Source organism: Lonchura striata, chromosome 20 (assembly GCF_046129695.1).
Source record: "Lonchura striata isolate bLonStr1 chromosome 20, bLonStr1.mat, whole genome shotgun sequence".
Classification (NCBI taxonomy): Eukaryota; Metazoa; Chordata; class Aves; order Passeriformes; family Estrildidae; genus Lonchura; species Lonchura striata.
The window spans coordinates 10,982,508-11,005,061 of NC_134622.1; the positions used below are offsets into that span (position 1 = coordinate 10,982,508).

At 46.2% G+C, this 22,554-nt stretch overlaps 1 protein-coding gene across 7 annotated transcripts in view; it reads right to left on the bottom strand.

Annotated features, from left to right (window-relative positions):
- Window positions 1–725: 725 nt before the first annotated feature.
- Window positions 726–22,554, bottom strand: part of NF1 (neurofibromin 1) — a 74,048-nt gene continuing 52,219 nt past the window's right edge. For 3 of the 7 annotated variants that reach the window (XM_077787600.1, XM_077787597.1, XM_021533029.3), the window contains 23 exons: window positions 21,341–21,773; window positions 20,763–21,103; window positions 19,828–20,030; window positions 19,354–19,547; window positions 18,868–19,008; window positions 18,359–18,638; window positions 17,035–17,249; window positions 16,815–16,876; window positions 16,573–16,687; window positions 15,650–15,751; window positions 14,629–14,769; window positions 14,163–14,289; window positions 13,489–13,620; window positions 12,817–12,952; window positions 11,910–12,067; window positions 10,948–11,070; window positions 10,141–10,268; window positions 9,573–9,673; window positions 8,966–9,108; window positions 8,813–8,859; window positions 7,976–8,192; window positions 6,889–6,939; window positions 726–5,349 (listed from right to left, as the gene is read on the bottom strand). In XM_077787600.1, coding sequence (XP_077643726.1) covers window positions 5,207–5,349; window positions 6,889–6,939; window positions 7,976–8,192; window positions 8,813–8,859; window positions 8,966–9,108; window positions 9,573–9,673; window positions 10,141–10,268; window positions 10,948–11,070; window positions 11,910–12,067; window positions 12,817–12,952; window positions 13,489–13,620; window positions 14,163–14,289; window positions 14,629–14,769; window positions 15,650–15,751; window positions 16,573–16,687; window positions 16,815–16,876; window positions 17,035–17,249; window positions 18,359–18,638; window positions 18,868–19,008; window positions 19,354–19,547; window positions 19,828–20,030; window positions 20,763–21,103; window positions 21,341–21,773 — 3,733 coding nt within the window. In that variant the 3' untranslated portion in view covers window positions 726–5,206. The remainder of the gene's footprint in view (window positions 5,350–6,888; window positions 6,940–7,975; window positions 8,193–8,812; window positions 8,860–8,965; window positions 9,109–9,572; window positions 9,674–10,140; window positions 10,269–10,947; window positions 11,071–11,909; window positions 12,068–12,816; window positions 12,953–13,488; window positions 13,621–14,162; window positions 14,290–14,628; window positions 14,770–15,649; window positions 15,752–16,572; window positions 16,688–16,814; window positions 16,877–17,034; window positions 17,250–18,358; window positions 18,639–18,867; window positions 19,009–19,353; window positions 19,548–19,827; window positions 20,031–20,762; window positions 21,104–21,340; window positions 21,774–22,554) is intronic. The other 4 variants (XM_077787601.1, XM_021533032.2, XM_021533030.2 and 1 more) reach the window with 2 other exon arrangements.

Consider the following 22,554-nt stretch of genomic DNA (forward strand, 5'->3'; position numbering starts at 1 on the left):
TCCTGTCCTTAGAGGGCTTAAGGAGAGGACAGACACGTAAAACACATTTGGTAATGGCATAAGTGACCAAGTGCTATGAGAGGACCTAAGGGAACGGGTATCTCACCTGGGACAGTGCTTGGGGCACCTTCACCAACAGCTCTGAGCCATCCTGGGCTCAGCCATGAAGTATTTTCTTTTCCACCTTGTGCAGTTTTTAGCTCCAGAACAGAATTAATTCCCCAAGTTAAAGTAAGTTCTGCATTTTTACTTCATTTTCCTTTGTAAAATATTTCAGCATCAGCTGGGCAGGAATTTTGAAGCTATTTCCTTAGACAGAATTGCCTGCTTCAACAGTGCAATTTTCCCCCTAAACACAGTTTTTCCAACTGCATCCGTAACTAAAATAAAACTCTCATTCCTTCCCTGTGGCTGCAGTGTATTTGTGATCTCAAGTAGCAGGGAGGCTCCACTGTTCAAAAGAGGAACTTCAGGAATGTTTTTGACAGCAGTGATTGAGCAGGTGCTGCTCAGGAGCTGGCTCCTGCCTGGATCCCACTCCAGCTCCAACTCAGAACTAAGGAACATTTCCTCTGAAGTAAAGAAAATGAAGTTTAACAGTTCACACACTGCTGCTCTTCCACTCGTGCAGCCCCAGCTGGCACCAAGAGCACAACAGGAATCACCTGTCCAGGTGTCTGCAGGTCTGTTCAGCATGCAGGAACAATAAGATGTCTCAGAAGTCGTCAATGCAGTCACACTTTAATGTGTCTTTACATCCTTTTACGATTCACAGAGTCAGAATATAAGTACTTATACACTTTTAATGGGGAAGTAATGTATCCCCCTAAAAGAAAAATAGATGTGATTAATCATTTGTCAGAGAAGTTGCCTGACAGCTGAAACCTCAAGCTTCTAGGCAAAAAAAGCTCAAATAGACAATTTATACTGAATTGTTCTTTAAAGACCAAGCAGCTGTTTTATTACAATATTAAATTTACATTTTAAAAAGAAATATTCTGATTTATTATTCAGTTATGATAATCCTATTGAAGTGACATGAAATTCATGACAATGGGCTTTCTTCTTCCTCACTCACCGCAGGCAATCTCAGCTCTATGCAGGATCCCACACCCAGAGCAGCACCAGTCTGGGAAGATAAACCCCAGACACTGGATTTTAACTGGAATCTTAATTTTCCCCAGAAAAAGTGGGGTGTTGGGCTCTGTAACTCGGCTGGATCCCTTGGTTCAGCCCCAAAGAACCCACCCAAACTTGTTCCAACAGAGAGAAGACATCAGCATCCACCACCTTCACCCTGCAGCCCCCGGAATGACCTTCGAACAACAGGGAGCAGGTTCAATTTACATTTTACTTCAAAAAAAAGGGGGAAGTACATACATGAGGGGAGAATGGGGTGAACAATAATCTGAAACCAGGTTTCCACCACTCTGACCCACAGCTCCCACCGGCCTGTGGCTGGGGCCAGCGGGCTCTCCAGGCTCACACCCTGTGTTTGACAGCACGACCAGGACCGGGATCACAGAAACCCTGGGAAAGCCAAGGCCGGATGGAAGCAGTGAGATCACACACAGGGTGAGTGTGTCGGACACAGCTTCTGCTTTAAATGATGGAATGCACCAGCAGGAGGGAGGAGTAGTTAACAGTTACTAACACTAGAATAATCAAATTTGTATGTTATACATATACAGCAACTAACTGCTTTACAAAAAAAGCAAAATAATACAATATATTGTCACATGTATTTACAGTGTAGTAAATATACTTTTCTGTCAAATTTTACACAAAAACTATTTACAGGTGAATATACTGCATAAAAAAAAAAAGGTGGGACCAACACTCTTGAGTGACTGTCTGTGGTTTGTTGCATAACAATAGGACGTGCTTTGTGACTTCGGAAAAAATTAACCTTAGAATGAAACAGAAAAAGCCCTAAAACCTACAACCCAGGCCAGAGCCAGCCCCGCACGTACCGGGGGCTCAGCCCACGAGACTCAGTGAAATGTTCCCTGTCCTGGGAAACCTCATGCACGGTAAAGCAGAAACATTGGCATCATTACAGGTAGGTTATGCACTATTCAAATACTACTGAGTTAACTTCAAGTCAGGGAAAGTACAAACACAAACAGAATGTTAATTGTCTTTACAGTACTGAGCTGTGGTCAGTGTGGGGCAGGGAACGGGCTCTGAGCCAGGGGGTCACACACGCTCCCTGGGAGGGTGTTACATGGTCCACGTGTTCCAATGGGATTTTTCTGAATTTTAAGTTTTCATGTCAGAGCACAGGGACTCTGGGGCTACAGCTCCAGCCCTGCAGCAGAGCCTGGAGCAGCAGCCATGCCAGTGGCCCGCGGGCTGCCCGGAGCGCAGTGGCACCGGGGACCCTGGGATGGGGCTCCTGCAGGTCAGGTCAGGGCTCACACCCACACTGTCACCAGCAACAACCTGCTGGTCACCAGAGCGCAGAGCAGCAGGTGGAGAAAGGATGGAGCAGCCCGGGATGGGAGCAGAGCTCCCAGGGCTGGAATGGGATGGAGAGTGCTCAAACAAGGAAAGAACAAAGGAACGAGGATGTGAGAAAGAAAAAGAGGCAAATCCCAGCAGCGGCTGCTGGAGGGAGCAGGAGAGCGATGTAGTGACAGTAAGGCACTCAACAACTAATTACTGATGGGAGTTTAATCATTACAACAAAGGCCATGGTTCCCTGGGAGCCAAGCACAAGCTTTCCAAGCACCAGTACTAGGAAACAACATTCCTGTCTATCAGGGCACACATGATCCCAAATTAAACCTTGTCCATCAGCAGTCCTTACACCTCAATTCACCCATTACCTGACACAGGTGTCTGATACCTCTGCCCTGCCAGAGTCCAGGCCCTCTCACCAAACCTCTCATACAGGGAAAACTCCAACCAATTCCTTCCAGGAAAGAGGAAATTCAGTTTTGTTCACTGACTTTATGAAGAGACCATTCTTTTTCAGCTGGGACTGAAAGCCTGGAGTAGTTGTCACAGGGAAGGTGACGTTCATCCCTGTCCCCTCTGCTCCCACATCTCTGTGCTGCAGGAACACAGCAGTTCTGATGGAGGGTCACTTCTGACATGGACAAGGCAGAACAGTGAAGGGCTTGCTCTCTGCCCAAACAAAATCAGTCGGGTAGTTCCTCTGGAATGACTGTTCCTGTTTGCAGGAGACCTGCTCATATGAGAAACAACTGAAAACAGCACACCACCTTTACAAGAGATTGTTTTCCTCCTACATACAAATCCTCAGGCTTCTACAATTCCTCATCCACAGCAAAACGGGAAGGGCTGGAACCAGCTTGACTGGGCACATCCCAGTGCAAACCCGTGACAACAGGGGTGGCTCCTCCTCACAATTTGAGTTGTGAGATGACAATGGTTTCTTCTACCCTGGGGACCCCAAACCCAAGGCTTGAGCCCCTGCCCTGTCCCTGAGCCCAGCTCAGCCTCATGGCCCTGCTTAGACCCCAACTCTGTCACCAGTGACCACGTTCCTGCCCTGGCGCCTGCACCACCTGAGTGAGGTGTTAATTGCACCAGTTCATCTTTCTAGCTTGTTTATTCCATGACTGCTAATTCTAAGTTTTTCTCTTGTTTTGGCAAACTATTTGCATATGAAGTTTGTGTTCATAGTTTTTCCAGGTCTGTAAACAAATTAAAGAAATTGTTATTTTATGAATCAATACAATAAAGGTATTTTTATTTACATAAATGTTACAACATTACTGTGTGAATACATGGGAATTATGTGCTATAGCAATAAATTGGAACCCTTAATTGTACCATTCTCTAATAATTTAGCTGTGGAATTTGATATACTGAAAGCCACTAACAATTGCACTGGAGGACTGGCTTTTACCTAATGGATATACTTTTTTTTTCCTTTAAAGCCACTGAAGGATTGTTAATTCCTACTAGAGCAGAGGGATCTGAAACTGGGAAGCGGATCTGATTCGGATCAGGATCTGTGTGAGCCCCAGGGACGCAGCCCCTGCCAGCTCCAGCTCGCCCCAACTCAGGCACCCCGCACGTGCCCGCGGGGCACTGGCGCCCGCAGCGGGGCCAGCAGCGGGACCAGCAGCGGCTCCTCCCTCGCCAGCCAGCGGCACGTGCCCGTCCCCAGCCACAGCCCCAAGAGCAGCAGCAGCCTCAGGTTTGTGAGCCCCGCAGGAGCCCGAACCCACCCCCGGGAGGGGACTGCACCGCCACCAGACGTCCCTGGGATTGGGCACAGTGTCAGTTAATTTAAACTCAGGTACCTTGAGCAGACGTGGCTCTTTCTGTCTGTGCTTGGGCAGCACAGGGGCAGCTTTGCCACACACTACCCCCAGAGCCAGGAAGGAATCCATCCCATTTTCCCTCCATTCCCCACTGGATATTCTGCCAGGAGCTCTTGAAGGTGTGCATTGTTGGGAAAGGCAGAACTAAAGCAGGTGCTACAATGACAGCTCGAAGCTCAGTTCCAGGGATTTTCCCCTGTACAACTTCCTCAGGGAAGATAAAGTACAGCCCCCCCCCCAAAAAAAAAAAAACCTTAGGGAAAAAAAGCCAGTTTGTCCAGTCTGGTCCATGTACAGTCCAACTGTGTGAAGCTTGGTCTGGGGAATGAGGGACTCCTGCAGCCTCCTTTTCCTCTCCCCTTTATTGCTAATTACCTGAAATTTAACCTAATCCACCACTTCTGTTAAGCTCCTTGTACTGCAGCTATCATGAACTTCTTCTCAGTGTGGTAAAAAAAAAGCACACAGCTAAAATCTTATAGGTTTGGATTAAAACCAGGGTTAGAGAAACTTCCCCGGCTCAGGAAGCCACTACTACCTTGAGGCGTGCAAACAGGGTTAAGGATCAACACTTCCCTTAGCAGGAACACCTGAGGCCAGAGCAGACACGGCAGGGCTGGGGAATGGCTTTGGATTCGAACAGGACACGGCTCTGCAGCGCTACAGAACTCCAACCTCCCCCGGGGCACACGCGTGGTTCTGAACACCGGCTGGAACCGAGCACGGGGAATGAAGGCGTTAACTCAGGCAGTGGGTCAGGAGTTGATCATCTGGCAACGCGGCTGACTGACGGGATGGGAACTGTACAGGTCAAGTGCAGCATCACACCCTGTGGAGGGCCCTTCGCGAGGGGCCGCGCGTGTCAGTCAGGTCCAAACATAAAAAATAAAATTAAAAAGCAACAATCACACGATCTTTTTGATGCTGTGACGCTTGAAGCTGCCGGCGCTTCGCTGCTTCTGCACTTGGCTGGCGGAGCCGTGGCGCATCCTCCCGCTGTTGGCGTGGCCGGCGGTGGGCGAGAGCTCCACGTTCTCCTTGTCGATCCCTGCGGAGACACAAGCGCTGCTGAGCGCCGCTGCCCCGGGCTCAGCCGCGGGGATCCCGGAGGGGCGGGACCCCGTGAAGGCCTGACCCTGCCCACCACCCCAGGAAGAGTTTAGAAAGAATCAAATACAATTTGTGGCAGGTAAGGGCTGCAGAGCTGCTCGCTCCTGCTCTCCAGCCTGTGGGGCCAGTAGAGGGCAAAGGGAGAGTAAAACCAAGAAAACTTGGCTGTCCTGCTGGAAACAAGTCTGCTTAAGTGAAGGAAGAAAACGCCAAACAAACCACCAAACTGACTCTTAATGAGTGAAGAAACAGTTTCCTAAGGAGTGTCTTGACAGGACACAGGCACAGAGAAACTGAGGCCAGGACTCCTTATGAGAACTGTGCTGAGTTCAGCCCCAGCAGTGGCCAGAAGAGGCTTGTGGGGGTCAGGATGAGAATGGCACCAGACAGGTTTGTGCCCACAAACTTAGACCCTTCTGAGAAGCAAAACTCTGTTATGCTTTGCTAAAAGTCTCCCATCAAACAAACCTCAAAACTGAAGTGCTTTAGTGAAGAACCCCAGGCCTGCACAACACCACCACCCAATGCCTGGTGTTGGAGCCCTCAGCAGTGGTTTCAGGCACTGTCACTGCAGACCCAACAGCCCAGAGCTGGGCTTAGTGCAGACTGCTCCTGAGCAATTGTTGCTCTTTATGCTGACACTGCTGTGAGCTAACCCCTGCAGCAGCCTCTCCATGCAGCTGCCACACTGAGTCTGTCTGGTGAGTGCTCACCAACACCTCACACCCATGGGACAGGTGCACCACCAGCAATGAAGAGCAGGACAGGTGGTTTTATGCAAGAGGATACAACTACAATCAGCAGCAAAAAATAGGATGTCTGACAGCAAATAGAAAAGTTAGAACAAAGTTCTGTTATAGTAAGTGACATATCCACAATTATGTGCAAGAAATTAATTGGTGTTGGCATTAGTGATAACAAAGAACACCCTACACACTCAGCACAGGAACAATGAGGGCTCCAGCCAGAGGCTGCACCTTCCTCTCCTTGTGTGAGTGGCAGCACAAAACTCTCAAACTATGCTGAGGACAGGCATGAGCAAAAAACTCTCTTCTGCAGCTTTCTCTTACTTCTTCACACAAAGCAGAAATGCAGAAGTATGCAGCTCCTGATTTACTGCCCCACTGTCTCCTGCAGTTTCTCTTTGCAGTTTTGTGTCTCTTTGCCTGTGTGTCCCTGCAGTCAGGGCTGAGTCCCGGTGAATCTAAAGAGCTCACACCAAACAGTTCATTTTAGCTTCACGCGTGCAGCGGAGTATTTCCATATTAAGCATTCATCTTGTTACCAGATTTATTCTCAAGGCTGTGGGTGACTTTGTCTGCTCTACCACCAGATATTATTGGCATCCCCCAAGAAATGCACCAGCTTAGCACTTGTTGAAGCCATTCCCATGTCAGAAACTGCTCCTCATGCCACAGCCCGGCCCTAACACAGCTCAAGCAGCATTTCGTGCAAATATGATGAAAGAAGAGAGTACCTGGATGAGGCAGCTGCATGAAAACTGCAGACTTAGAGCAAGGCAGAGAAGCTTCACAGACACAGAATGAAAGAAATAAACGTAAGTGAATAATGTCCATGAGACAGGGAAGGGGAGAGAAAGGAACAGAGATGGTGACAGACAAACTGTTTATAAACAATGATCCTGCATAGTTGTTTCCAGATGCAAGAAATGAATTTTTCATGTATCTGTAACTTAGTATTTATAGCCATAATTAAAAAAACTCACTTGGCTGAAAATGTTTCATTTAACTGAGTGCTGCTGAACACGTGGCCTTCACACTGGTGTTCTACATTCAATTTCCAAGCAAACAGTGCTCAGAGTGCCAGCAGTGTGTTGTTTCAGACTCACTATTAACCTGAACAAGTTCCCTAGTTCCCAGCTCTGTTTGTGGAGACTCTTAACCAGCCTTTGACAAAAGCCATCTGTTTGCACAGCACTTGGAAGGAATGTTTGACAAGTTGGATTAATTCCTTCCTCTCAGCTTGTAAAGGAAGAGGGAATGGAAAGTGGGGCAGAAGGAAGGAGGACATTTACAGAGCAAAATGCTTCTTTCCCTTGCAGAGAGCCCAATCCTGCACCATCACCTCATCCTTGGAAACGAACTGCTGGAGCTGCCACCGATGCTGTGTTCCAAACGGAAAGATGCTGCCCAGAATGTCCTTCCACACTGACAGCAAGGTATGTTCCCAAAGAAACCCCTGTTCTCAAACCATTCCAACAGCCCTGCCTTACTCCTGCTGCTCCTCTGCACCCTGAACAAACCATCCAATGCCTGTGAGCCAGGGATCCCCTGTAGGGCACATGTTCCACATATAGGTGCTGCTGTTCTGATGCCCTTAATTCTCTTCCCTTCACATGGAGTGACCTGGGAGACAATTTTTGTGCTGGATAAAATCCAGGATCTGAATCAACAGGGTAACAGCTCAGGAACAATTTAATATTCGTTTGAGTCCACAGTGCACCAATGTTTGACACACAAACACATCCAAAGAGCCAATGAGGCTCCTAAACCAGGAAATTCCCCCATTTCCCCCACCCAGATGGTACCAGAACAGGCACTGACCTGGGGAGTGCTGGGAAGTGGCAAGTGAGGTCATGGAGTTGGAGAGGTTGAGGTTTGCAGTGATGCTGAGCTGGCTCTGCACCGCTGGAGGATACGGAGAGGTGGGGGTCAGGAGAGATTCTTCACTGGTTTCCTCATCAATTCCAGGCAAATATGTGTCAATCAAGGCATCAAGGAACTTCACTATGAGCTCAGCATAGTCTGGGATTTGGGTTTGCTGTGGGAGATGGGGGAAAAGAGATTGTTTCCTTTGTACCTTCCTGTCAGTTTGAGTTTTTTTCCAGGGTTCATTCTCAAGTCCCACTGTTTTGCCTGCAAATTTTCAAGAGCATTTGATGTATCTGTAAAAACTGATTTGTGGCCTTGTCCAGACCAATCTAAATGTACACACTACAGATCAGATGTCAGTGTGATCTCAGTGGGTGGGAACCCACGGGCAGGAAAAGGGGCTGCACAGCCCCTGCCCCAGCCCCACACCTGGGCCACCTCCCTTGGGATGGCTGGACACACGGGCAGTGCTCCGCTGGCTCTGCTCCAATACAAAATTTAGCCTCATGGAATCATCACTCTTATCAAATTAACCCCCTACCCTGTTTCATACATGTAATGAACTGACCCTGGGAGCAGGAAAAGCTGCACTCACACCTGGCTGCTTTTACTCCACTTTGGTAACTTATCTATCACAGCACCTGCCGCAGGCCCAGGGCTGTTCTAGCCCTGGTGGTGCCCCTGATGCTCTCTGCTCACTCATAAAAGAAAGATGCTCCTTATGAGCACCTTTGCTGCAGTACCAGCTCCCAGAAAGGCCAAACAGCCCAGACCCCACAGAGCTCTTACCTTGGAGAAGGGGCCAGCAAACCTCCACAGCCCATTAAATCCAAAACCTGCAACAACAAATGGAACAGCACCGTGAAAGCCCAGCTCTCACCTGACAGAGAACACAGTGTTCCCAGCACAGCACATTTTTCAAAAAAAAGGAAAAATATTTACTCTGTAGATAGGACGTTTGGTATTGGGGTGGAGACTCCTCATGGTAGACAACACTCTGCACAATCCCATGAATTGGATTCAACAAGTTTGGATCCTGGCACAGCGATAAAAGGGTATTTATCTTGGAATCCAATAAATTATGCCTGAAGAAAGGAAAAGTGGCTTAGTTTTTGGTCATTAAATAAAATAAACCTGCAGTTCCCAACTGACTTTAGCAACAAGTAGTTCAGGTGGGATTTTCCCTCCCCCTGCAGTGATTCCAGAACACAATTCCCAGCTCTGTTCCACAAGTACTCTAATGATGTGCTCAGATCAGTTTGTGAACACCTGCTCACCTTAATTTCTGACAGCTGGGCTTCCTTTACACATATTCACTCCAGCAAAACTACAGAAGGTGTCTAAAGAAACACCCAAAGAGCACCTGGACTAGGCTTTAAATTGGGTCACAAATTAAAAAATTAAATTAAATTAAAATCACCCAGCATGGACAGACTGCAGCCTATAACCTCCACACAACCAAGTGCCTTGCAGATGCTTGTCCTGAACCAGAGACCTCCAAAGAAAAGCCAGGTATAGAGTTATTGAAACCAGAACTTCAGGTACTCACACAACAGGAAAGACCTTTGGGAAGACAACGCTGGCTTCTGCTAAATACTCATAGAGGATGCGCTGGTCGAACTCGTCTGTGGTGTATTTCACCAGCGTGGCCTGGCAGGGAAGGAGCCATTAGTGCACCTGGGTGGTTACAGCCTTTGCTTAAAGGGTTCTAGATTTCTGACTACCAGAAAGCAGTGTTAGAGAATATTGATTCATGTCTCTGTTGAGAAACAACAGAACCAGTTGGCAACAATTTGTATTTTGCCAATAAATGTATCTCATCAGTTTTTTACACAACTGAGTCTTTCTGAATTGTAGCTGGAGTGGGAACAGCTGGGGTACAGCTGAAGAAAGTGCTATCAGACTGCACCTCTATGACTAGTCAATGACTTTTAAACGGAATTATCCTAGGATTCCAATAATGCTAATTTCTTTTAAACTATAATATATTAATAACCTTTTATTATACAAAATAGTTTGTTATAAACTCAGCCAGGAAAAACTCCAAGGAAAGTTTGTTTTTCTGGGAGATAAAAGGACATCAGAAAATAGCAGACAACACACAGAAGAAAGCTTACAAGAACTGTAAGCAGCAGTGCTTGAATTTTTGGGTCAGTCAGAACTTCTTCATCCAGGAGAACGTTTGACTCGGAAACGGAAACTTTCCGGAGGTGCGGGTGTTGCTGTGGTGATATCCTCTGGGTTTCTGCCAGATAAAAAAGAGCAACTCATCCAGAGCAAAACACACCCAGAACAAGTCAGAATTGGGTTCTGCACACCGGAGTCAGTCATGTGCAAACCCCAGAGCTCACCGGCCCCGTCATGAAGGTCAAAGCAACGACTGCGCTGTGGTGCGGCAGCACTGGACCACCACATGGGATGTGTTATCAGATGGCAAACAAAAACCCCAATTTCCTCTTCAGTGAAATACAGGCCCAGGGGTGTAAGTACCAAATTTAGGGTCAGGCAGATACAAGAGAAGAACCCTGGTCTTGCATTGCAATTGGGGGTGAGGGCACAGGAAGCAGATGGGGGAGAAGATGAAGAGAGGCATTCCAGGCATCAGCTCACGTTCCATCTCCTGCAGGAATTTGCAGCTGGGGCTTATTAACTTATAGAAGGCCAAATGATATTTATTTCATTGCATTCCTCTATGCAGTCCTTTAGAGCTGCCCTGATTCTGCACCTGTAAACTGAGCAGCTCCAGTGCAGCTGCCAGAGATATGAAGGCTGCACTCTGCAGAAGCCATTGCTAAGAAAGGTGCTTCTCCCTTACCTTGGAATAACCTTGGTAAGTACACACTGAATTTAGAAATAGTCCTTTGTATAGATATACAAAGCATTTATAATTAGTATTATTCTTAAAATGTTATCCTGTGTCTCACCCATTTCATAATCATTTTCGGCTACTCTCCTCATTTTGGGAGGCGTTGTGATTCCAGATTCCATGTCTTGCCTTTTAGGAGCCTTTGTGTCCGATATCAAATGGTCAAAACTTTTCCTTGTACCTAAAAACAATTTATCAAGCAATTAAAAACATTAAACCTATATCCATATTCTAACTTTTTCTGATTTTCTGGCCAAGCTACTCCCCTATCTACCATGTGTTGACAGGAATCTGTGGACCTTTTCACCATTTTCAGGGATGGGACAGAAAATATGATCACACCATGCCGCTCTCCATCACAGCTTCCAGAGTGCTTCACAATACACAGGAGGGAGCATGCAATTAGTCAGGGGGGCATGCCATGGACTCCTGGCCCCCACACAGAATACACATGCCAGGACGTGGTTACTGAAAAGGAAGCAGGAAAGGGCTGGAATGAAGGAAATGCCCCTGTTCTTCCACCTGTGTAATGCCAAAGGGCTTCCACAAGTTCTGCAAAGCAACTCGGCTTGTTTCTCTGATACACGAGTTTGTTGTAAACATGATGCATTGAGAAGCCATGAGTACAAATCAGATTGTTTACATACATCTACCATGTTCTGGGACCATCTCCTCCAGCCTCAACCAGAGCACTCAGTGGAGAAGCTAAAAATCCACTTCCTGGGTTTGCTGGAAAGGGCTGGGAGCACAAAACTGGCACTAGGCACCTTCAGGATCTGGAATATCTTTTTTTCTCCACTTCAGCATGCATATTTTGAGCATTGCTCTCACTCCCCCCCTTCGTTAGAGTCCTCTTTAACTGTCCAGTGCCCTGAAATTTGCATTTTGCAGAAACTGCATTTATTCCTCTTCATCAGGAATAAGCCCTTAAAGCCAGAACTAATACAAAACCAATTTTTCTCCAGTAATGCTTCCCAGAGTATTCTGTAGACAGATCAATAAATTAGTTATGTTAATAACCTAGAAGCTTTTTAGTGTTGGCTTGTGAAGGCTGCCCCATGTCCAAGCTCATGGATTTCCGGGTGCGAGGGCTGATCTGTCCCACTGTTGGGTAACTGGCAGCCAGGTGTCTGTCTGACCCCTTGGGGGATGACCAGGGCTGGTGTTCCTTTAGTGTCCTGAAAGTGCAGAGAAATTAAATTAAGAAAATCTTAAAACTGTGCTATTTAGGCAGAGGATTTTCAAGCAGCTGAACTATCCATTCTTAAACCCATCTTTCCTACCTGGTTAATTTCCCCAAAACACATAATAACAAATAGGAATTACTTTGGTTGCAAAGATGTCTCAGCTAGTGAAAACAAACAATCTGATGTGAATGTCATGCTGAAGGGATAAAAAATAACCCAATTAAAAGAACACAACCAGCCCATGGGGCAAGATGAAATATATTTAGTAATCAGCTACTCCAATCTCAATGCTAAAAAGGGAGATCATGAATAAAGTGCTCCCTGTTGAGGGCACAGGCTCTCCTTGGCACTTCCAGCTGATTTCCTGGCTGATCTCTCTGGCTACCCACAGGCTGTAACAAGGTGTCAAGGTTTCCCAGTAGCACAGACAGCTCCATGCACTGGAGCTCTTAAAAGGACAAATGAAATGTTCTTCTAAAATATAAATGAGATTAAATCAGGTCTTGTAGAAAGAGTTTAGCAAAAGGTTTAACAGCCTCCAGAGCAGTTAAGCTCTGGAAATTAAATGTGTATGAATTGCACATCCAAATTTCTCTGTGACTCCTGATCCCAGTGTAAGGAGCAAATTGCTCCGGAGCCAGTGCAGCCCATGGACTCAGTTCTCAGCACAGCACAGCTCGCTTACTACAGGAACCAGGCTTTGCAATGTGGGGAACTGATCTAAAAGTGAGACAACCAACCTGTAGCTAGTGTCACTGTGATGGATGGGGTAGGTATCCATGGGAACGTTTTCCATTGAGACGTCTGTCAGCAAGAGAGACTTTCTGTGCTTGAGGCTGCAGCGGCTCCGCACCTCCTCCGACACCGTCAGCAGGGCTGCAAAGACAGCACAGGCAGGGCAAGGGAAGCTTTCCACCAGCAACACAGTGAACAGTGAAACAATACTCCATCCATCTGCATTTCTTACATGCACCAATGTACATGTACATCAACACCCCTGAGCTGCACTTACACCTTAGGAAATGTACAGATTAAAAGCAGGTCATTTAAGAAGAATTCTGCTTCCCATCCAGTTACAATGACGAGATTTACAAATTTGCCCTCACATGGTCACAATTTCTATGTACAGACCATTGGAAATTTGAAGGCTGTCAGGCATACTGGAGTATTTACACCAAGAAACCTCCAGCCTCCCTGAAGAAGTCCCAAAGCTGCAGAGGACGTGCTCTGCTGGCAAAGCCCTCAGTCTCCACAAAGCCTTCCCAATGTGCCCACCCTGATCGCATTCCTCTCCACCAGTTACAAGTTTTCTTTGTGCTGGTACAATTTTAACAACCTGAACCTGAAGGATTTCCACAATACTCCCGTCCTTTTCAGTCAGCTCAGACTAGAAAGGAGGTTTGGTTCATTACCTGCCAGGTAAGCCACGCTCTGGGTGTTCACCTCAAACTTGTCACAGTTCCTGTGTTTGTTAACCAGAGCAAGGAGTGTGTGCAAAATCCTCACTGTTCTTGCTACAGTGGTAGGGGAAGGATGCCTGTACCCTAAGAAACAAAAAATTACATTTAACTTCTGAATCCATATTTATGAAGCACTAATACTTTGAAAGCATTTTTAAGTATTTTCCAGCATGTTCTCAGACATTCCATCTCAAGGGTAAGAGAGCACAGTGCTACCAGAAATGGCACATTTAAGACTAATTCTTTCTATCCCTCCCCTCAAAACTGCCTAATTTCAAATGTCTGTGCATACATTATATCTGTTATCTCACAAATCAGTCTTCTAAAAAACCCAGTGAACCTGAGCACAGGCAAACAGGGAGAGACATTCTTGGAGAAAGAAGTAAAAGACTACACTCTGCAACCTGTGACAGTTCAGAACTTTCAGCAGCAGCACTACAAACCTTCACAGGAGATATATAAAGGAAATCTGGTGATATCCTTTAATCCAAGAGTGTTTAATTCTGTAACTACTCTATAATCCAAGTTATTCAAAATCCACCACCCATGTGGCCACTTTATCCCTTGACTTGTTTTTATTCCTGAAGTAAGAGTCATCTCAAACAAAGAGCATTACGCACTCTTACCTTTCAGGAGATGTCCCACTAGTGCAAAGTTAAAGTTGGAATTGAAATTCAGCCCAACAAAATGATCCATCTGCTTGCAGTGCCATTCGAGTGGTCTCCTGATCTCCATGAACACTTCTTCTGGGCTCTGACCCACAAAAAATATAAGAGCACCTCAGTTGAAGTTACTCAGGACATGTCAAGTTTGTTGGGTTTTTTGTTTAAGTGACAGAACAGTTCTTTCAGAGGCTACAGGAAAACATCAAACACTTTCTCAAAGATCACATTCGTACATTTCTGTTCCAGTTTCCAACAGAGTAAGGACAAGTTCTCTCCACATCTTTATCTGTGGATACCACCCAAGTGAAACAATTTCTAATGCAAATTCAGGTTTAGTTGCTTAACAAGTGTTCACAAGGACAAAGCTGGGTTTTTCCCCTTTTCTGTCAGCCCTGACTGCTGCCACGAGTGCAGGCTGCGGGCTCACCTTGTCGTTGAACACGCGCAGACTGTCCAGGGTGTGCAGGTTCTGCTCCAGCAGGGCTGTCCCTGCCGAGTACAGGTTCACCTCATCCAGCTGCAGCACAGCCATGGCCACCCAGAACAGAGCCTTGTGCATAGGGGAGTCCTGCAGGGAGAGAAAGAGCCAGCACTGCCCTTTAGAGTCAGTTCCTGCGGGTGAAAGAACAACCAGGATGGAGGGGAGGGTTTGTCCCCCTTGTAGCAGGTTTTGTCCTCAGCCAAATTCCAAAGGACACATGCTCACATGGACCTGTTAATGCATTTCACAGGTGAACAGTAGAAAGAAAATTAATTTCAAGCCCTGTTTGCACCTCCCAAGCCATTCCTCCTCACCTCCATCCCTTCCTTGCTCCGTGTCAGAGCCACACTGCCCTGTACCAGCCTGACCAGAAATGGGTCTGTGGTTCTCCATCTGAACGTGGAGTGCAGCTCTGCACACAGAACTGGGCATGCCCTTCCTCATCAGAATCAGAACCACACGCAGGAGGAACTGGCATTCAGCACATCCTGGGTCCCTTGGGCAGAGCTGTTTCTAGAAGAGTTTTATTCACCACCAGGAGCTGCACGAGGCTCTTGGTTCCTCTGTGGCCCCGGTGTGCTCTGAGGCAGGAGCCTGGCAGTGGCCCTGGCTGGCTGAAGGAGCAGCACCCCAGACCTGGCCATTCCCCCAGCCCTGGCGTGCAGGGCAGCAGCACACACAGCTGCAGGCAGCACTGGAGCCTTGGGGAAGGAACGGGCACAGCCTGGGCACAGCCTTTGCCCAGCTGCCAGCCCCGCTCCGGGAAGCAGAACAGAATATTCCCCAGCATTTCTCAAGCCTTTGCACTGGTCCCACAATCTGCCACACTTCCCTTACGTGCTCCTTCCCAGCATGAATCAGTGTGAACTTCAGAAACCCCAACATTTAACTTGTATTTCTGAGATTACAACCATAATCATAATTTACAAAATACATTCTCTGTTTATTCAAAAAGCCAGTGATTTACCTTGTTAAGAAGAGGCTGCAGCTTGGTTAGGGCTATAACTGTGGCTTCTATTAGAACTTGGCTATTATAATTATCAGGGCCTTTTAAACAGCTCTCAAGTCCCTTTTGAAAAAAGAGAGTAATTAAAAATACAACCATAATTACATTTTGCTGTGTAAAAAGATCAAAGCTCTGTGCAATAAATGTTTTTCTCAATTACTTACAAAGCCTGAGCTCATTTTAAACCAACTCTCAAGAACTTTTCCAAGCAGAGTTTTAGACAGCAGAAATAAATGTATGACTGCACAATGTGTACCCTAACAGGCTGCAGGGGTTGTAAGAGCTGTAGAAAAGCTCTTTTATCATTTAGACACTATTCAATTAAAGTTTATGTCTATAAAACTCTAATGAAATGCTTAAAGGACACATATTTAGTACATTGTTCACCTGCTGTGGAACACAACCTGCTTTAGAATAATGGAACATCATTGTCAGAGCAGGCACCTGCTTCAAAGTTTTCTGATATAAATCAGCACTTTACTATATTTACCTACAACACATGAGGTCATTCACTTCCTTTAAGAAAAAGGAAGCTATGCATCATGTGCATGCTGGTAAATGCCTTAACAGAAAATTTCTCATTTATTCAAATACTGACTGCTGGATCCACCATGTCAGGAGTGTTAAACACAATACTGAGACCTATTGATACTCTAGAAGTCACAGCAGTGGTGGAACTCATTCAATTTAAATTCAGAAGCCACCAAATCCATTAAAATTCAGAAGCCTGGCCTACAGAATGTGTATTTCCAATCAGTTCTATACAAAATATGCTAGAAAAAACATTTATCCTAAAATTATGCCAAGTTCTATATCTGATGGGAAGATAAAGCTAAAAATAGCTACTTAATGAGTCATAAAGGAAAAGAGACAGACTCATATACCTTGCTGAGAATTCGGATTATTTGTTTTATTTGTCCATGAGACACTCGTTTACTTATACAGCCAAAGACAACCAGTGCTCTGGGCTGCAGGGAGGGGTTGTACTGGAATGCAAACCTGTGAAGAAACAGAGCACATTGCATTAAACAACATACATACAACCAAATAAATGTATAACAAAAAGATGAGAACTCTGGGTGTACTGCACAGGCAGGGAGGGCTCAGGGTGAAGTCCATGACTCACTTTTGAGCTAGTTCAGTCCACTGGTCCAGCCACTTGCACGTTGGAATATCCCTCATACAAGCCTAAAGAGAAACAGATTGTTTGAATAGATGTAACATGGAGAAAATGGCAATGTGCAGAAGTTTGGCTCTCAGAAATCAGCTGTTAACTGTCAGCAGGGAGGAGGCACATCCCCAGCCCTGCTGCCTGTCCCCCTGGTCTCAGCCCTGTCCCCACGCACCTCCATGATCTCCAGCAGGGCCTCGGTGACCGTCTCCAGCGAGGTGAGGGCGAAGGTCTCGCGCTCGTAGGAGCCGGGCGAGAAGGACCTGTCGCGGTAGCTGGAGCGGAACGCGATCACCGCCGCCGACTTCACTTTGCTGATCCCAAACAGCAAATAAAACTTGGGCAGAGAGAACTCAGTCAAGCTCAGCCTTAAAACTTGCTTGGTCTCCTCTGTTGAATAAAGTTGCACGTATTAGATTTACACCAGGGAAATTCAAATTCGTATTTTCCTCTCCCAGGGACACCAACAGCCAAGGTCCCTGTGCCCATTCCAACAGCGCTCCCTTTGCTGCTGCCCCGAGTTGGGCACAGCAGCTCTGCTCGCCTGCCCTGACTGCTGAAACCAGCACGAGGAGTGGATTCCAGAGACTGCTACAGAGGAACTTGTTTAAAGATGTGGCTCTCTGTGTTCTCCTCACAGTGATTCAGAAAATGGAAACCCAGAGTGCTCCTGCTCTGAAATACCAGCAGAACTGGAAGTTCAAACTGCAGCAGACTCTGCTTTTGGCTCTGGCACTCACATGAAGAAAGACACTTAAAGCAGAAGAAGATGATGGATGGCTCTACTCAGGCACTGACTATCTTTACAGTTCTGACATTTCAGTTGATTTCAGTGCACTTCAAACCCACTGTGAGCAGGATGCTCAGCAGCCCTGTGCATCAGAGCACAGACACACAGCCACCTCTGTGTGCACACCCACTCTCCCTGCTGATATGTACAGACATAAAATGAGATTTCAGACACTTAAAAAAATATAAGATCATATAAATTTTGAATTTTTCTTCTGCACAAAATTCAGTCTGGTTTTACACTGTGCTTCTGGGCTAAGAAGTGCCAAATTGCTAATAACAATTATTTTAGGACTGCTAAAATACAGCAGTAGATAAAATACCTGTTTTAACACTAACTTCACCATTCCCTTATGTAATTGGCATTTTTGTTACCATGTTATGCAACCCTTCACAAGATGTACATGAACCAATTTTATCAGAGATGTATTTTCTCCTTTGCCTTACCAGAAAAATCACTGGTACTTTCTTCTCTTTTTCTAAAACCCATTATACAAACAATTTACATTATGCACCTGCTCTAAGTAAGATATTTTTTAATTACATACTCATTTCTTGTTGATCATATCCTCATTCTGATTTCTATTCATGCTGAACTACAACCCACTATTTTCTAACTCTCAGAATAGTTTGCAGAGAAAGACAACTCAAATATTTGTTAAACAAATTAAGGATGCAATCAGCTTCATTGAAAATCCAAAAAAGCTCACCACTGAAGTGAAGCTGTGAACAAGTGCAGAGAGAGTGAATGATGTTGATGACGAGCCCATGAGTGGAAGCTCTGAGGGAAAGGGGCCCCGTGGCCACCAGCAGAGTCACCACGTGGAAGAGGTAGGGGAGATGTGCAGCCACGTCCAGGGAGTTGTTGAAGGAGAGCATGAGCATGTACCGAGCCAGAATGGCAATGTCATCCCACATCAGGTGCTGCTCCAGCGTGGGCGTGGGGGACAGACAGGTCTTGTCAATGATTTTACACATCCTCCCAATCACCTGAAAAGAGGGCAACCATTTTGTTCTACTCAAACAGGGAGCACAGCTCAGAATTTCAGTAAAAACCATCAACAATTAACACTGAAATTACTCTACTGCTTGGAACCTATTTTATCATGGGTTTTGCATTGTTGCCTGTCTTGAGTTACCAGAAAGCATCTCAATGTCACATTAGTAAATAAGTTGAAATTATTCTACAAAAGGAAATGAAGGCAAAGAGAGAACTCACTTTGCTTGACACCAGTTTGACATTGCCAGAAGCCAGTGCTACAGCTGTGTCTGCCATCACCTCAGCTTTGATGGAGCCCAAGCCTCCCGTGGCACTGGTTTTGATGAAACTGTCCAGCACTACATCCAGGAGATCTGTTATCTGACAGAGAAAAAGAGTCAGATTAACTTCACTTTTCCACCGTGAACCACCAGCATTCATTTCTTTAGCTGAAGATGCACAACTATCACAAACTGAAGCATCCATTTTAGCGACTTGTTATCCTTTTGGCAAAAAGCCATATGTAAATTTTAGAAGCATAAAGCTGAATTCCATTAGGCTTTAGTACCAGCAATTCTGAAGTAGAAACTATAATTTAGCACTATTTCTATTTCATTTTCCACTTTAAAGTACAACTCTTTAAAAAATGCTGACCCCAGTAAGAAGAAACCTGATTTGAAGTGCAGGAAAACACAAGTCTGTTTACAAACGATGCAGAAGCGGTACCTGTCCCAGGCTGCCCCATATCTTGGCCTGAATGGAAGGGTACATCTGCTTCTCGTTGATGGTCATGGTGATGAGCTTGTCCAGGATGGCAGTGACGCGCTGGCGCTTGGCGTCGTCGTTGTGCTTGCAGAAGCGCACCAGGTTGGACAGCCAGGGGGTCATGTACTCCAGGCACAGGTGCTTCAGCTCAATGCCTGCAACAACACCACTCGTCACACACGGCCAGCACTGGCCTCCCTTCATAAAGAACTCTTCCTCAGCACTTTTCAGTTGTTTTAGTGGCTAAAATAATCACTGTACCAGCTGAGCAAAGAACGCTGGGCCAACAGAGAAGCTTCAAAAAGGCATGGCAAAAGGAGAGAGCAACAGAGCCAGTGAGGAAGCTCTGTTGGCTAAGCTAGATCTAAAATCTTTTTAGAGATTAGAATCTTTTCAAATTCATGGTTGGCACTAACCAGCACTGCAGTTACTTACTGGATTTGCTAAATCCTGAAATACACTCCTCCAAGAACTCCAAGGTGAGGTGTGGCTCATTTGCTGCAAGAGTCTTACTGATAGATACAATAAATAGTGTGTTGTTGGCAGGAATACACAGACCTGAAGTTTCCAGTAACTGGCCCTCAATCTTTAAATTAAAGGTACAGGTTAAGGCACATAGAAGATTATAGGCAGCAGACCTGTAACAAAGCAAACAGCGTGATTTGTAAGAGCTTTCTCGTACTTTTGAACATACACATATTATACACCACAATACTGACATTTCAAAAATCAATTCAATGCTGCTGTAGTAGAAATTACATCTAAATTCCCCAACATTTTCCCCTGGACTGGTTACAATTCGGAGCAAAAAATAATTTCCTTGGAGAAATAGGAGAGATTATTCCTCTACTTGCTCTGAATAATTTCTGATAAGGTTACAGAGTATGTTTGAAGAGCTTTTTCTATTGGGCTTCTCAGAAAAGCTTGGAGTTCTAGGAAATTCTAAATCCCTTCAGGTGTACCTGAGCTGCTGGGAGAGAGCCTGCCCAAAGCCCAGGGGTGGCCCTGGTTAGCACCCAGCCTGGGGGAGCCTGTTCTGACCCCAGTCACAAGCTGCTCTAGGGGGTACAGCTCCCATGTTCTTAAACACGAAGCTCAACACCAGGGAAATCATATGTACCCAATAAACACAGAGTGCAAAGCAAAGCTACTGCTCTTCATACAGAGAAATTAAGTTTCCTTCATGCCTTCACTTCCTCTCTGACAGCATGTGCCCTTCTTCACTCACAGAAACTCAATCTTTAAAAAGATGCAATTTATTAAGAATTGCATTTTATGGAGCTGTGGTGAAAGAAAAATGGTTTTGCTCAGGAGAGGGTTTCTAGCAGTGCAGCAGCCCTGGGAAGCCCCTGAGGAGCAGAGCTGAGTACCGCAGGCTGGGGTCCGAGCTGCCCAGGTTGAGCAGGGCGATGTTGAGCAGCGTCCCGGGCACGTCCTTGGGGCGGATCTTGGTGTGCTGGGGGATGGAGTCGGGCTGGGACAGCTCCCAGCGCGTGCGGATGTGGATGATGGACCTGACGATGGCTTCACACTCCTGGTGCATGAAGGTCAGCGGGGTGCCCTGGTTGGCAATGGTCAGGGTGAACTGGTTCTCATCCACCAGGCAGATCTCCTCGATCTCAGAGGCGTAGTAGATGTCATTGAGGAACACGGTCTGGCCCAGCACCCGCGTGCGCTCTGCCGAAGTCACCTGCACCGCTGTCGAGCCAACCTTGGGGACAGAGGAGAAACCTGCTGCAGCACCTCTCGGGAATCACTCAGAGAAAACCCTCACACTTCTACTTCTAGGAAAGATAAATGTACGAAATTTTGTACTTCCTAATGGAGCGTATTAGAAAGCTGTGATTTCTCCTCAAGACAAGGGAGGAGAATTAAGAGATAGTAAAATATATTCCAATCCTCTAAACAAAAACAACAGATCACTAGGAACAGCATTAAAAGCACTTACTTTAATAGAAACTTTGGTGTCTTTATGAGCCAGTTTGAGAGCATTGTGAAACACTTTCAAGTCCTCCTCCAAAGCCAAGGTAGCTGCTGGGAGTTTCTGCTGGTCGTGTTCGATGTGCTCTGCCAGCTTCCCTGGAGAGTCTATGAAAACAAGCCTTTTGCTCCCTTTCAAACCTGTCAAGAGCCTTTCATGGTATTTGGTGTATTCTCTGACCCAAGAGTTACAGTTATAAATAAAAACTGCTGCGACATTTTCATAAGCAAAGCCTGGAAAAACTACAAACCATTTAGAAAGAAAGTCTGTTTTAAAGCGATTACTGGGGCCAGCGTGTGTGAGGTCCACCACGATTTCATATGGCTTTGCATAGTATGGCTTCAGGGTCAGCAGCACGTGGTAGATCAGCAAATCCCCATTGATCTGACCGGTCTTGAACCTGTAAGACAGGACAGACATGTCTGAGGCCCACAGCACAAACCCCTGAGTGGCCAGGCACACCAAGAGAACCCCCAGTCCTGTCCATGAGCCAGACTGAGCCTTGTGGCAGTCCTGAAAACACCCCCAGGTCACTGCAGGGCACTTGTGACAGTCCTGCCAACACCCCCAGGCCACAGCAGGGCTCTTGTGGCAGTCCTGCCAACACCCCCAGGCCACAGCAGGGCTCTTGTGGCAGTCCTGCAAACAGCCCCAGGCCACTGCAGGGCTCTTGTGGCAGTCCTGCCAACACCCTTGGGCCACTGGCCTCGGGCACTGCCTCACGCTCTGGCCACTGGTTTAGTGCCCAGGATGAGGGGGCTTGGATTTAACTCAGCTTCATCCTGAAGTGCCCCACAACCTCTAAGTGCCTCTAACTTTGTAACACCCTTAGAGGTTCAAATTAGATCTATATTTGTATGTGGAAAAATATATTTATCTCAGGAGTCTTAATAATCAAACATCCACACCCCAACTTTTTCAGAGGGTCCAGTGCCACTCCAGTTACTCTGTCCTGCAGTACTCCAATGCTTGGGGGTGTTTCTAAGAATGGTCAGTCCTCTGAGGAGTACAGAGGACTTGCCTACAAAAATACCTCTTCAAAAACATTCACATAATTGAGAATATTTTTTCTCCCTTAAAGGTTCTCTGAATTTTGAGACTGGACAATGCATTTGCCTAAACGACATTTCCAGGGTTCACACAGCAGACTGAATTCTAGTAGGAAGAATTAATTAAAAATA